This window comes from Lucilia sericata, unplaced genomic scaffold (genome assembly GCF_015586225.1).
Source record: "Lucilia sericata isolate MDLA Ls3-8-SP2 unplaced genomic scaffold, ASM1558622v1 Contig001805F_arrow, whole genome shotgun sequence".
Lineage (NCBI taxonomy): Eukaryota > Metazoa > Arthropoda > Insecta > Diptera > Calliphoridae > Lucilia > Lucilia sericata.
In genome coordinates this window covers 67,364-83,466 of record NW_023995704.1, presented here as the reverse complement: position 1 = coordinate 83,466, position 16,103 = coordinate 67,364, and the positions used below count along the sequence as shown (strand labels likewise).

General features: G+C 33.1%; 1 protein-coding gene across 1 annotated transcript; it reads left to right on the top strand.

The window, feature by feature from the left end:
- The first annotated feature begins 1,247 nt into the window (after positions 1–1,247).
- Positions 1,248–15,017, top strand: LOC119612700 (venom protease-like). The gene is given in 4 exon segments (XM_037968548.1): positions 1,248–1,844; positions 1,906–1,921; positions 13,989–14,304; positions 14,306–15,017. Coding segments are annotated over 4 exon segments (1,080 nt in total). The 5' UTR covers positions 1,248–1,558; the 3' UTR covers positions 14,768–15,017.
- Positions 15,018–16,103: the final 1,086 nt, after the last annotated feature.

Genomic DNA, 16,103 nt, shown 5'->3' with positions numbered 1-16,103 from the left:
TAGAACAGAACTAGAAACAGAACTAGAAACAGAAAATAGAACAGAACTAGAAAGAATAGAACAGAACTAGAACAGAACTAGAACAGAACTAGAACAGAACTAGACAGAACTAGAAACAGAACTAGAACAGAACTAGAACAGAACTAGACACAGAACTAGAACAGAACAGAACAGAACTAGAACAGGAACTAGAACAGAACTAGAACAGAACTAGAACAGAACTAGAACAGAACTAGAACAGAACTAGAACAGAACTAGAACAGAACTAGAACAGAACTAGAACAGAACTAGAACAGAACTAGAACAGAACTAGAACAGAACTAGAACAGAACTAGAACAGAACTAGAACAGAACTAGAACAGAACTAGAACAGAACTAAACGAACTAGAACAGAACTAGAACAGAACTAGAACAGAACTAGAACAGAACTAGAACAGAACTAGAACAGAACTAGAACAGAACTAGAACAGAACTAGAACAGAACTAGAACAGAACTAGAACAGAACTAGAACAGAACTAGAACAGAACTAGAACAGAACTAGAACAGAACTAGAACAGAACTAGAACAGAACTAGAACAGAACTAGAACTAGAACAGCTAGAACAGAACTAGAACAGAACTAGAACAGAACTAGAACAGAACTAGAACAGAACTAGAACAGAACTAGAACAGAACTAGAACAGAACTAGAACAGAACTAGAACAGAACTAGAACAGAACTAGAACAGAACTAGAACAGAACTAGAACAGAACTAGAACAGAACTAGAACAGAACTAGAACAGAACTAGAACAGAACTAGAACAGAACTAGAACAGAACTAGAACAGAACTAGAACAGAACTAGAACAGAACTAGAACAGAACTAGAACAGAACTAGAACAGAACTAGAACAGAACTAGAACAGAACTAGAACAGAACTAGAACAGAACTAGAACAGAACTAGAACAGAACTAGAACAGAACTAGAACAGAACTAGAACAGAACTAGAACAGAACTAGAACAGAACTAGAACAGAACTGAACAGAACTAGAACAGAACTAGAACAGAACTAAAGAACAGAACAGAACTAGAACAGAACTAGAACAGAACTAGAACTAGAACAGAACTAGAATAGAAGAATGTTCTGATGAAAGCTTTTTATACAACAATTAATCCCAACCTAGACTTAAGCTTTTACGATTATTGCCATTACAAACCCCTTGAAATCATTAACGGTATTTTTGTGTTTTTTTAATTTAACAGCTTTTAACTATGCATGTTTAGGAATTATTATACGAAGTGAGTGCATGTGAAATGAAAAAACAAAATTCTATAGCGTGACAACACAACCAAGAATTCCGCAAGCAATTAACAACATTTAAACTAAAGATTTTCTCAAAAATAATACATAATAACAAACATAATAACAAAATTATATAACAAACTCCTAACGTTACATTTAAACGTGTTTTAAACATTAACACCACAGAGTTCTTAAATTTTTAGTTAAGCCAACTAAAAACGTATTTGCAAAAACCACACAGTTATTATTCTTCGTTTTTTTTTTTGTTGTGAACAAAATGCTCCATTTACAACAAACTGTTTGTATTTTAATTGTTTCCTGTATTTGTTTAACAACAACAACGCTGGCACTAAATGAACGTGATGGAAATATTCTTCCTGGTAAATATCATGCTTACAGTCAACAGCAACAGCATCATCATACCAAAAAATTGCATGCTAAAGGCCTAGATTTGCCAACATCTCATCAAACCAAATTGGCAGCATCAACCCGACAAGAAAATCCCATCAAAACTTGGTTTGGTGTCTTTAATCGCAACAATTCAAACCACAATCAAACACTACCACTAATGGAGTAAATACTAATCCAGCTGCTGCGGCTGTGCCCAGGATACACTTTATGCAACAACATGTTCATGCAGGTAATTAAGTGTTAGTTTAAACTAAACGTTTTAATTAAGTAGTAGAGTGTAAAATTGACCAGACCACATTTTCCTTTAAGATTTTTTGTCAGTGTATTTTTATTTAATATGATGAGTTTAGGCCATAAAAAGAATTTTAAGAATAATGTGAACGTAATTGTCATACCAATTATTACTTTTTTTTATTTGTTTGTCATTTACATTTCTGTTTTTCTTATTTTTATTTCACCCACTTAATGTGTTTTGAATTTTAAGCGAAATTCTTGTCAACAAATAAAAAAAATTAAATACTTTTAAAGGCGTCTTTAAGACACTTAAAATTTCGTTTATATGTGATTTAGAATTAATCATAAAAAGTTTAGACAGTTTAGGGGGATTTAGTTGTAGTTTAAAATAGTTATAACAAATATTAACAATAATAAAACAATAAAAACAACAAATTGGAAATAGGTCAATTTTCGATTTTAAAGTAGGTTGGTTTTTATTTTAAAAGCATCTCAATAGAAAGTTTGAATACTAACTCCTTATAAATCCTTAGTTCAGCTTTAATAGGACATAAAATAAAGCTTTAGTTTAGCTTTAATGGTAACTTCGATAAGGCATTAGTGTAGCTTTGATTGGAACTTTATTTAGTAGTAGCATCTGCAGCCAAAGCTTTAATTTGGCTTTATTTAAGTTATACTTAAGCTTTACCTAGTCTAGTCTTAAGTCTAGTCTATAATGTAGTCCATAGTCACATCCATAGTCTAGTCCATATTCTAATCTATCAAATAAACCTCTAGTTTAGCTTTAATGGTAGCTTAGATAAGGCATTAGTCTTAACTTAATTTAATAGTAGCTTTTATAAAGCTTTGACAAAGTTTTAATTGCATTTGCTGTCAAAGCTTTAATTTGGCTTTAGTTAAGCTTCACTTAGTCTAGTCTATAGTCTAGTCTATAGTCTAGTCTAAAGTCTAGTCTATAGTCTAGTCTATAGTCTAGTCTATAGTCTAGTCTATAGTCTAGTCTATAGTCTAGTCTATAGTCTAGTCTAAAGTCTAGTCTAAAGTCTAGTCTATAGTCTAGTCTATAGTCTAGTCTATAGTCTAGTCTATAGTCTAGTCTATAGTCTAGTCTATAGTCTAGTCTATAGTCTAGTCTATAGTCTAGTCTATAGTCTAGTCTATAGTCTAGTCTATAGTCTAGTCTATAGTCTAGTCTATAGTCTAGTCTTAGTCTAGTCTATAGTCTAGTCTATAGTCTAGTCTATAGTCTAGTCTATAGTCTAGTCTATAGTCTAGTCTATAGTCTAGTCTATAGTCTAGTCTATAGTCTAGTCTATAGTCTAGTCTATAGTCTAGTCTATAATCTAGTCTATAGTCTAGTCTATAGTCTAGTCTATAGTCTAGTCTATAGTCTAGTCTATAGTCTAGTCTATAGTCTAGTCTATAGTCTAGTCTATAGTCTAGTCTATAGTCTAGTCTATAGTCTAGTCTATAGTCTAGTCTATAGTCTAGTCTATAGTCTAGTCTATAGTCTAGTCTATAGTCTAGTCTATAATCTAGTCTATAGTCTAGTCTATAGTCTAGTCTATAGTCTAGTCTATAGTCTAGTCTATAGTCTAGTCTATAGTCTAGTCTATAGTCTAGTCTATAGTCTAGTCTATAGTCTAGTCTATAGTCTAGTCTATAGTCTAGTCTATAGTCTAGTCTATAGTCTAGTCTATAGTCTAGTCTATAGTCTAGTCTATAGTCTAGTCTATAGTCTAGTCTATAGTCTAGTCTATAGTCTAGTCTATAGTCTAGTCTATAGTCTAGTCTATAGTCTAGTCTATAGTCTAGTCTATAGTCTAGTCTATAGTCTAGTCTATAGTCTAGTCTATAGTCTAGTCTATAGTCTAGTCTATAGTCTAGTCTATAGTCTAGTCTATAGTCTAGTCTATAGTCTAGTCTATAGTCTAGTCTATAGTCTAGTCTATAGTCTAGTCTATAGTCTAGTCTATAGTCTAGTCTATAGTCTAGTCTATAGTCTAGTCTATAGTCTAGTCTATAGTCTAGTCTATAGTCTAGTCTATAGTCTAGTCTATAGTCTAGTCTATAGTCTAGTCTATAGTCTAGTCTATAGTCTAGTCTATAGTCTAGTCTATAGTCTAGTCTATAGTCTAGTCTATAGTCTAGTCTATAGTCTAGTCTATAGTCTAGTCTATAGTCTAGTCTATAGTCTAGTCTATAGTCTAGTCTATAGTCTAGTCTATAGTCTAGTCTATAGTCTAGTCTATAGTCTAGTCTATAGTCTAGTCTATAGTCTAGTCTATAGTCTAGTCTATAGTCTAGTCTATAGTCTAGTCTACAGTCTAGTCTATAGTCTAGTCTATAGTCTAGTCTATAGTCTAGTCTATAGTCTAGTCTATAGTCTAGTCTATAGTCTAGTCTATAGTCTAGTCTATAGTCTAGTCTATAGTCTAGTCTATAGTCTAGTCTATAGTCTAGTCTATAGTCTAGTCTATAGTCTAGTCTATAGTCTAGTCTATAGTCTAGTCTATAGTCTAGTCTATAGTCTAGTCTATAGTCTAGTCTATAGTCTAGTCTATAGTCTAGTCTATAGTCTAGTCTATAGTCTAGTCTATAGTCTAGTCTATAGTCTAGTCTATAGTCTAGTCTATAGTCTAGTCTATAGTCTAGTCTATAGTCTAGTCTATAGTCTAGTCTATAGTCTAGTCTATAGTCTAGTCTATAGTCTAGTCTATAGTCTAGTCTATAGTCTAGTCTATAGTCTAGTCTATAGTCTAGTCTATAGTCTAGTCTATAGTCTAGTCTATAGTCTAGTCTATAGTCTAGTCTATAGTCTAGTCTATAGTCTAGTCTATAGTCTAGTCTATAGTCTAGTCTATAGTCTAGTCTATAGTCTAGTCTATAGTCTAGTCTATAGTCTAGTCTATAGTCTAGTCTATAGTCTAGTCTATAGTCTAGTCTATAGTCTAGTCTATAGTCTAGTCTATAGTCTAGTCTATAGTCTGGACTATAGTCTACGCTATAGTCTGGACTATGGTCTAGTCTATTGTCTGGACCATAGTCTATAGTCGGGACCATAGTCTATAGTCTGGACTATAGTCTAGTCTACAGTATGGACTATAGTCTAGTCTACAGTCTGGACTATAGTCTAGTCTATAGTCTGGTCTGTAGTCTAGTCTAAAGCCTGGACTATAGTCTAGTCTATAGCCTGTACTATAGTCTAGTATATAGCTCGACTATAGTCTAGTCTATGATATGAACTATAGTCTGAAATATAGTCTAGTCTATAGTATGGACTGTATTCTACACTATAATATCGATTAAAGTAGGATCTTGGTTTAGCTTTAGTAGTGGTTTATTAAAGAGTCATAGTTTTGCGTTAGTCGTGGTTAATTGTTGTGTTTGAGTTTAGCTTTTAACGTACATCATTTTAGAGTGTTAATTTTCTTTAATCTCAGCTTAATTTACAATCTCTAATCTCTATTTAAAAGTAAAAGTTATTAAAAAAAATTCACTTAGTTTATTATTTAAATCTCAGTTAACAATAATTAGGCTAATAATAATGGCAATGTTTTGTTTCTTAAATTAAATTAATTACAGCAGATAAAATGAAACACTTAACTTGTTTTACTTTAATACAAACTTTAAATTTCACAAACTTTAGTTTTAAACAAGAAACAATAAAACCAGTTTAAGATAAATTATTACCAATAAAATCCCATTAAATTGTTTTTAAAGAAACAAAAGAATTTCTTAAAAAAAAAATTAAAGAAGAAGATGCTGGTTAACAGCATGTTTCATTTTAAAACAAAATTGCAGAAAACAAAGTCCATTAATTTGAAACAGAGTTTTTTTTTTATAAAAGGAAGTGATTGTATTCGAAATGAAATGATCAACCTGGTTGTGTTTTTTTTTTTTGGAAAAATGAAATTTTTGCTTATTTTTTATATATACACTTTCAACCGATATTAGGTCATGTGAAGACAAAGAACATAAATTGTTTTATGTTTATTTAATCATTTTTTATCATTTGGGCCTTTTTAATGCTAATTTTATTTATTTTTTGAGGCCTTCTTTTGGCAAGAAGGAGAAATTTAAAAACAATGGTATGGAGATATAAAAGTGTTCAGATGATTACAACGACTTTAGGAGGAGCTACATAAGAAAATTTTTTAGGTAAGCTTTAAGCTTTAATCGTGAATCAGAGGAGAGAGCAAGTTTTAGCTCTTATTGTGAGACTTAATGAAGTATTAGTTAAGATTTCATTTCATCATAGAACTGAACTAGAACTGAACTGAACTAGAACTGAACTGAACTGAAGTAGAACTAGAACTAGAACTAGAACTGAACTAGAACTTAACTAGAACTGAACAAGAACTGAACTAGAACTGAACTAGAACTGAACTAGAACTGAACTAGAACTGAACTAGAACTGAACTAGAATGAACTAGAACTGAACTGAACTAGAACTGAACTAGAACTGAACTAGAACTGAACTAGAACTGAACTAGAACTGAACTAGAACTGAACTGAACTGAACTAGAACTGAACTAGAACTGAACTAGAACTGAACTGAATGACTAGAAACTGAACTAGAACTGAACTAGAACTGAACTAGAACTGAACTAGAACTGAACTAGAACTGAACTAGAACTGAACTAGAACTGAACTAGAACTGAACTAGAACTGAACTAGAACTGAACTAGAACTGAACTAGAACTGAACTAGAACTGAACTAGAACTGAACTAGAACTGAACTAGAACTGAACTAGAACTGAACTAGAACTGAACTGAACTGAACTAGAACTGAACTAGAACTGAACTAGAACTGAACTAGAACTGAACTAGAACTGAACTAGAACTGAACTAGAACTGAACTAGAACTGAACTAGAACTGAACTAGAACTGAACTAGAACTGAACTAGAACTGAACTAGAACTGAACTAGAACTGAACTAGAACTGAACTAGAACTGAACTAGAACTGAACTAGAACTGAACTAGAACTGAACTAGAACACTAGAACTGAACTAGAACTGAACTAGAACTGAACTAGAACTGAACTAGAACTGAACTAGAACTGAACTAACTGAACTAGAACTGAACTAGAACTGAACTAGAACTGAACTAGAACTGAACTAGAACTGAACTAGAACTGAACTAGAACTGAACTAGAACTGAACTAGAACTGAACTAGAACTGAACTAGAAGTGAACTAGAACTGAACTAGAACTGAACTAGAACTGAACTAGAACTGAACTAGAACTGAACTAGAACTGAACTAGAACTGAACTAGAACTGAACTAGAACTGAACTAGAACTGAACTAGAACTGAACTAGAACTGAACTAGAACTGAACTAGAACTGAACTAGAACTGAACTAGAACTGAACTAGAACTGAACTAGAACTGAACTAGAACTGACTAGAACTGAACTAGAACTGAACTAGAACTGAACTAGAACTGAACTAGAACTGAACTAGAACTGAACTAGAACTGAACTAGAACTGAACTAGAACTGAACTAGAACTGAACTAGAACTGAACTAGAACTGAACTAGAACTGAACTAGAACTGAACTAGAACTGAACTAGAACTGAACTAGAACTGAACTCGAACTGAACTAGAACTGAACTAGAACTCAACTAGAACTGAACTGGAACTGAACTAGAACTGAACTAGAACTGAACTAGAACTGAACTAGAACTGAACTAGAACTGAACTAGAACTGAACTAGAACTGAACTAGAACTGAACTAGAACTGAACTAGAACTGAACTAGAACTGAACTAGAACTAAACTAGAACTAAACTAGAACTGAACTAGAACTGAACTAGAACTGAACTAGAACGGAACTAGAACGGAACTAGAACTGAACTAGAACTGAACTAGAACTGAACTGGAACTGAACTAGAACTGAACTAGAACTGAACTAGAACTGAACTAGAAATGAACTAGATCTGAACTAGAACTGAACTAGAACTGAACTAGAACTGAACTAAACTGAACTAGAACTGAACTAGAACTGAACTAGAACTGAACTAGAACTGAACTAGAACTGAACTAGAACTGAACTAGAACTGAACTAGAACTGAACTAGAACTGAACTAGAACTGAACTAGAACTGAACTAAACTGAACTAGAACTGAACTAGAACTGAACTAGAACTGAACTAGAACTGAACTAGAACTGAACTAGACTGAACTAGAACTGAACTAGAACTGAACTAGAACTGAACTAGAACTGAACTAGAACTGAACTAGAACTGAACTAGAACTGAACTAGAACTGAACTAGAACTGAAGACTAGAACTGAACTAGAACTGAACTAGAACTGAACTAGAACTGAACTAGAACTGAACTAGAACTGAACTAGAACAGACTAGAACTGAACTAGAACTGAACTAGAAACTGAACTAGAACTGAACTAGAACTGAACTAGAACTGAACTAGACGAACTAGAACTGAACTAGAACTGAACTAGAACTGAACTAGAACTAACTAGAACTAAACTAGAGCTGAACTAGAAGTGAATTAGAACTGAACTAGAACTGAACCAGAACTAGCTAGAACTGAACTAGAACTAAACTAGAACTGAACTAGAACTGAACTAGAACTGAACTAGAACTGAACTAGAACTGAACTAGAACTGAACTAGAACTGAACTAGAACTGAACTAGAACTGAACTAGAACTGAACTAGAACTGAACTAGAACTAGAACTGAACTAGAACTGAACTAGAACTGAACTAGAACAGAACTAGAACTGTACTACAACTGAACTAGAACTGAATTAGAACTGAACTAGAACTGAACTAGAACTGAACTAGAAGCTGAACTAGAACTGAACTAGAACTAAACTAGAACTAAACTAGAGCTGAACTAGAAGTGAATTAGAACTGAACTAGAAACTGAACCAGAACTGAGCTAGAACTGAACTAGAACTAAACTAGAACTGAACTAGAAACTGAACTATAACTGAACTAAACTGAACTAGAACTGAACTAGAAACTGAACTAGAACTGAACTAGAACTGAACTAGAACTGAACTAGAACTGAACTAGAACTGAAACTAGAACTGAACTAGAGACTGAACTAGAACTAGAACTGAACTAGAACTGAACTAGAACTGAACTGAACAGAACTAGAACTGTACTACAACTGAACTAGAACTGAATTAGAACTGAACTAGAACTGAACTAGAACAGAACTAGAACTGAAACTAGAACTGAACTAGAACTAAACTAGAACTAAACTAGAACTAGAACTGAATTTGAATGAAAATGAAAAAGTTATGTTCAAAGCTTAACTGTGAATTAGTATATTGTCTAAGTTAAACTTTAGTCAAAGTTCATTCCTCTGATCTTCCAAACCTTCTAATAACTAAAATTACCCTTTCCAACTTAACAACTACTCTGCAAGTAAATAAATATAAATGTTCTGTTTTGAAATGTGTGATTCATAAAATCTCCCCAAATCGAAAAAACAAGTAGCAAAAGAAGCAAAACAATACAATAAAATATGAATAAATTTAAAACAAAATACTGAACAAAAAAATGTGTGTCATTGGCCTTAAATAAATATAAAAAAAGCTTAACAAAATTTTAACATTTATTGATATACAATTTGTTTTCTTTTTTTATTATTGTAAATAAAATTGGTCTAAATGTGGATTAAGCCAAAAATAAAAGTAGGTCTTCTGTTAAGTTCGTTGTAAGTGTTAAGAGTGGAATTTTTAAGGAAATAAAAAAATTTATAGGGATTTTTATTAAATTAGTTTTCAAAGGCCCATAAAAACAAGGAGAAATCTTAAACAGAGAAGGCTGGATATAAAAATTTGCATAACTTTTGAGTTTATGGTGAGGCAGAATTGTTGTTTTCAGAGCCTTAAACGGGAGTTTAATAAAATTTTACAGCGTAACTAAAATGTTTATAGGATCAGAAATAACGGTGTTAAAAATCAACAAAATTAATGCATAAATAACTGAGTTATAGGCAAATGAAGTAGTGTATTAAAAAGTAATTTCTAATCAAATATTTTAAACTAAAATCAAATAAATCTAAACCGAGATTAAGTTTGACAGCTATATTTGGTTTAGATTCTAGGTTACATTTAGAGTCTGTTATAAAAATTTACTCCATTTAGTTAAGACTATTACGTCAGGAATTTCTTTATTTAGAAATATTCCAATAACGCAAACTTGCAACAATTATTACGTTTTAAATATTTGCCACACAACTTATTACATGGATGAGACAATTTTATTATGGCAACATTTATAAGCCACAAACTGGTATTTTTTCAAGCAACTAACTGCAACTGAAAAAAAAAAGAAAAACGAGAAAGAAAAATAAGTTGCGTAAGTTTTTCTTTAGCTCCTTTCTCCGCCCAAGATCCAATACAAAACCAGTAAGTAAGTGAATTGAGATTTGCTCTGTCTTCTGCTGCTACAGCTTGTCATAAAACTTTCAATAGTTGTTTGCCACAGACAGTTATGTTGTTGACTATACATTTATTTATGCAACATCGAAACGTCCGTCCGTCCGTCCGTCTCACAAGCTACCGAGAGTAGATGTTAAAGAATCATTGTCACTTTGGTTAGGAAAAAGCAAATTTTCTACATGGACTTATTTTATGGGTTGATTTATGCGAATGAGTAAGTTGACACACAAACACAGGAAGATATGCAGGAATAAGGAAAAAACAGCGATAATATGAATCGGTGGCCAGAATTATGGAATGAAAAGAAAAACTAGTTTTTTTATTTCATCCTATGAAGCAACAAGTTGTTGGCAGAATTATGAAAACTGGTATGATAATTTCTTTTTTGCTTTCCAGAAACGGTTTATTTATAAATTTTCAATGCTACTAGAAATAACATAAATTTGTCATATTTAAATAGTAATATTTGCAGAATAATGTTGGTGATAAATAGCTATCAGATAAATGAAATGAAGCTATTTGAAGATCTGGGCTTAAAGCTAAACTAGGACTTTAAACAAATCAATTAAAAACTATTTCAGTTCTAGTTCAGTTCTAGTTCAGTTCTAGTTCAGTTCTAGTTCAGTTTTAGTTCAGTTCTAGTTCAGTTCTAGTTCAGTTCTAGTTCAGTTCTAGTTCAGTTCTAGTTCAGTTCTAGTTCAGTTCTAGTTCAGTTCTAGTTCAGTTCTAGTTCAGTTCTAGTTCAGTTCTAGTTCAGTTCTAGTTCAGTTCTAGTTCAGTTCTAGTTCAGTTCTAGTTCTGTTCTAGTTCTGTTCTAGTTCTGTTCTAGTTCTATTCTAGTTCTGTTCTAGTTCTGTTCTAGTTCTATTCTAGTTCTGTTCTAGTTCTATTCTAGTTCTGTTCTAGTTCTGTTCTAGTTCTGTTCTAGTTCTGTTCTAGTTCTGTTCTAGTTCTGTTCTAGTTCTGTTCTAGTTCTGTTCTAGTTCTGTTCTAGTTATGTTCTAGTTCTGTTCTAGTTCTGTTCTAGTTCTGATCTAGTTCTGTTCTAGTTCTGTTCTAGTTCAGTTCTAGTTCAGTTCTAGTTCAGTTCTAGTTCTGTTCTAGTTCTGTTTTAGTTCTGTTCTAGTTCTGTTCTAGTTCTGTTCTAGTTCTGTTCTAGTTCTGTTCTAGTTCTGTTCTAGTTATGTTCTAGTTCTGTTCTAGTTCTGTTCTAGTTCTGTTCTAGTTCTGTTCTAGTTCTGTTCTAGTTCTGTTCTAGTTCTGTTCTAGTTCTGTTCTAGTTCTGTTCTAGTTCTGTTCTAGTTCTGTTCTAGTTCTGTTCTAGTTATGTTCTAGTTCTGTTCTAGTTCTGTTCTAGTTCTGTTCTAGTTCTGTTCTAGTTCTGTTCTAGTTCTGTTCTAGTTCTGATCTAGTTCTGATCTAGTTCTGTTCTAGTTCTGTTCTAGTTCAGTTCTAGTCCTGTTCTAGTTCAGTTCTAGTTCTGTTTTAGTTCTGTTCTAGTTCTGTTCTAGTTCTGTTCTAGTTCTGTTCTAGGTCTGTTCTAGTTCTGTTCTAGTTCTGTTCTAGTTCTGTTCTAGTTCTGTTCTAGTTCTGTTCTAGTTCTGTTCTAGTTCTGTTCTAGTTCTGTTCTAGTTCTGTTCTAGTTCTGTTCTAGTTCTGTTCTAGTTCTGTTCTAGTTCTGTTCTAGTTCTGTTCTAGTTCTGTTCTAGTTCTGTTCTAGTTCAGTTCTAGTTCTGTTCTAGTTCTGTTTTAGTTCTGTTCTGTTCTAGTTCTGTTCTAGTTCTGTTCTGTTCTAGTTCTGTTCTAGTTCTGTTCTGTTCTAGTTCTGTTCTAGTTCTGTTCTAGTTCTGTTCTAGTTCTGCTCTAGTTCTGTTCTAGTTCTGTTCTAGTTCTGTTCTAGTTCTGTTCTAGTTCTGTTCTAGTTTTGTTCTAGTTCTGTTCTAGTTATGTTCTAGTTCTGTTTCTAGTTCTGTTCTAGTTCTGTTCTAGTTTCTGTTCTAGTTCTGTTCTAGTTTTGTTCTAGTTATGTTCTAGTTTTGTTCTAGTTCTGTTCTAGTTATGTTCTAGTTCTGTTCTAGTTCTGTTCTAGTTATGTTCTAGTTCTGTTCTAGTTCTGTTCTAGTTCTGTTCTAGTTCTGTTCTAGTTCTGTTCTAGTTCTGCTCTAGTTCTGTTCTAGTTCTGTTCTAGTTCTGTTCTAGTTCTGTTCTAGTTCTGTTCTAGTTTTGTTCTAGTTCTGTTCTAGTTCTGTTCTAGTTCTGTTCTAGTTCTGTTCTAGTTCTGTTCTAGTTCTGTTCTAGTTCTGTTCTAGTTTTGTTCTAGTTCTGTTCTAGTTTTTGTTCTAGTTCTGTTCTAGTTATGTTCTAGTTCTGTTCTAATTTTGTTCTAGTTCTGTTCTAGTTCTGTTCTGTTCTGTTCTGTTTCTGTTCTAGTTCTGTTCTAGTTCTGTTCTAGTTCTGTTCTAGTTCTGTTCTAGTTCTGTTCTAGTTCTGTTCTAGTTCTAGTTCTAGCTCTGTTCTGTTCTGTTCTAGTTCTGTTCTAGTTCTGTTCTAGTTCTGTTCTAGTTTCTAGTTCTGTTCTAGTTTTAATTCTAGTTCTGTTCTAGTTCTGTTTTAGTTCTCTTCTAGTTCTGTTCTAATTCTGTTCTAGTTCTGTTCTAGTTCTGTTCTAGTTTCTGTTCTAGTTCTGTTCTAGTTCTGGTTCTAGTTTCTGTTCTAGTTCTGTTCTAGTTCTGTTCTAGTTCTGTTCTGTTCTAGTTCTGTTCTAGTTTGTTCTAGTTCTGTCCTAGTTCTGTGCTAGTTCTGTTCTAGTTCTGTTCTAGTTCTGTCTAGTTCTGTCTAGTTATGTTCTAGTTCTGTTCTAATCTGTCTAGTTCTGTTCTAGTTCTGTTCTAGTTCTGTTCTAGTTCTGTTCTAGTTCTGTTCTAGTTCTGTTCTAGTTTCTGTTCTAGTTCTGTTCTAGTTTCTGTTCTAGTTCTGTTCTAGTTCTGTTCTAGTTCTGTTCTAGTTCTGTTCTAGTTCTGTTCTAGTTCTGTTCTAGTTCTGTTCTAGTCTGTTCAGTTCTGTTCTAGTCTGTTCTAGTTCTGTTCTAGTTCTGTTCTAGTTCTTTTCTAGTTCTGTCTAGTTCTGTTCTAGTTCTGTTCTAGTTCTGTTCTAGTTCGGTTCTAGTTCTGTTCTAGTTCTGTTTCTAGTTCTGTTCTAGTTCTGTTCTAGTTCTGTTCTAGTTCTGTTCTAGTTCTGTTCTAGTTCTGTTCTAGTTCTGTTCTAGTTCTGTTCTAGTTCTGTTCTAGTTCTGTTCTAGTTCTATTCTAGTTCTGTTCTAGTTCAGTTTAATATCATACATAAAAAATGTATTATGTAGGCACATTCATAAAAGATCTATTAGAACATTTCCCTCAAAGATCTTTAATTGATTTGCTCTAAAAATGCTAAAAAAAAAATATTCAAAAAATTATTTATAAAATTTGCAAAAATTCTTGGCCAAACGCCAGACAGATGAATGCTAAACATTTCCAAAGCAGTCACATATTGAATACTACATTTAAAGAAATCTTAAAGATTATTAAAAATCGCTTATGACATTTTGCACAATTTATGACATTTTTCTCGTAATAATTCTCTCACAATTCTTTCTCTATTTCTAGATGTGGAGAACGCAATGATGAATCACGTATTGTAGGTGGCACTACCACGGGCGTTAGTGAATATCCCTGGATGGCACGCTTAAGTTATTTCAATCGTTTCTACTGTGGTGGTACTCTCATCAATGATCGTTATGTTTTGACTGCGGCCCATTGTGTTAAGGGTTTTATGTGGTTTATGATTAAGGTTACATTTGGAGAACATGATCGTTGTAATGATAAGGAAAGACCAGAAACAAGATTTGTTTTGAGAGCTTTTACACAAAAGTTCAGCTTTTCCAATTTTGATAATGATATTGCTTTGTTGCGTTTGAATGATTCGTGTTCCCATTACAAGTTTCATAAGACCCATTTGTTTGCCCAGAGCGGAGGAGAGAAATGAATTGTTTGTGGGCACTAAGGGTATTGCCACCGGCTGGGGTACTTTGAAAGAGGATGGCAAACCTTCTTGCCTATTACAAGAAGTGGAAGTGCCCGTGTTGGATAATGAAACATGTGTGGCTCAAACAAATTATACTCAGAAGATGATCACAAAGAATATGATGTGTGCTGGCTATCCCGGCAAGGGAGAACGTGACAGTTGCCAGGGTGACTCTGGTGGTCCTCTTGTGCGTTTGCGACCTGACGATAAACGTTATGAACAAATTGGTATTGTGTCTTGGGGTAATGGTTGTGCTAGACCCAATTATCCCGGAGTTTATACCAGAGTTACGAAATATTTGGATTGGATAGTAGAGAATTCAAAAGATGGCTGCTTTTGCGATGAGGATTTTGAAGGATAATGGAGAGTAATAACATTAAATAAGTAACTAAAAATAAGCAGGAAATTTTATTAAAGAAATTTTGATTTTGCCAACTAGATTTAAGAAATATAAAGGTACCAAAAGGAAATATTCTTTCATGTATCCTTTCTTATTAAGCATTTAAAATTGGTTACTTAGGGATTCTTTTATGAATTTAAAAATTTGTAAATTTTGTCTTTAAGAGTTGGCAGTTTGGATAATTTGTATGTATATTTATTGCCTTAAATACCATAGTCCCTTTAAACTTTATACATTTTTGATAAGTCTTAAAAAAAATAAACAGAAAATAAATAATGAAACTAAATATGTGTAATTTATAAAAAATCCATTTACCAAAATTATAGTGAGTAAGATTAAACAGTTCTAGTTCAGTTCTTGTTCAGTTTTAGTTCAGGTCTAGTTCAGTTCTAGTTCAGTTCTAGTTCAGTTCTAGTTCAGTTCTAGTTCAGTTCTAGTTCAGTTCTAGTTCAGTTCTAGTTCAGTTCTAGTTCAGTTCTAGTTCAGTTCTAGTTCAGTTCTAGTTCAGTTCTAGTTCAGTTCTAGTTCAGTTCTAGTTCAGTTCTAGTTCAGTTCTAGTTCAGTTCTAGTTCAGTTCTAGTTCAGTTCTAGTTCAGTTCTAGTTCAGTTCTAGTTCAGTTCTAGTTCAGTTCTAGTTCAGTTCTAGTTCAGTTCTAGTTCAGTTCTAGTTCAGTTCTAGTTCAGTTCTAGTTCAGTTCTAGTTCAGTTCTAGTTCAGTTCTAGTTCAGTTCTAGTTCAGTTCTAGTTCAGTTCTAGTTCAGTTCTAGTTCAGTTCTAGTTCAGTTCTTTCAGTTCTAGTTCAGTTCTAGTTCAGTTCTAGTTCAGTTCTAGTTCAGTTCTAGTTCAGTTCAGTTCTAGTTCAGTTCTAGTTCAGTTCTAGTTCAGTTCTAGTTCAGTTCTAGTTCAGTTCTAGTTCAGTTCTAGTTCAGTTCTAGTTCAGTTCTAGTTCAGTTCTAGTTCAGTTCTAGTTTAGTTCAGTTCTAGTTCAGTTCTAGTTCAGTTCTAGTTCAGTTCTCTAGTTCAGTTCTAGTTCAGTTCTAGTTCAGTTCTAGTTCAGTTCTTTCAGTTCTAGTTCAGTTCTAGTTCAGTTCTAGTTCAGTTCTAGTTCAGTTCTAGTTCAGTTCTAGTTCAGTTCTAGTTCAGTCTAGTTCAGTTCTAGTTCAGTTCTAGCTAGTTCTTTCTAGTTCAGTTCTAGTTCAGTTCTAGTTCAGTTCTAGTTCAGTTCTAGTTCAGTTCTAGTTCAGTTCTAGTTCAGTTCTAGTTCAGTTCTAGTTCAGTTCTAGTTCAGTTCTAGTTC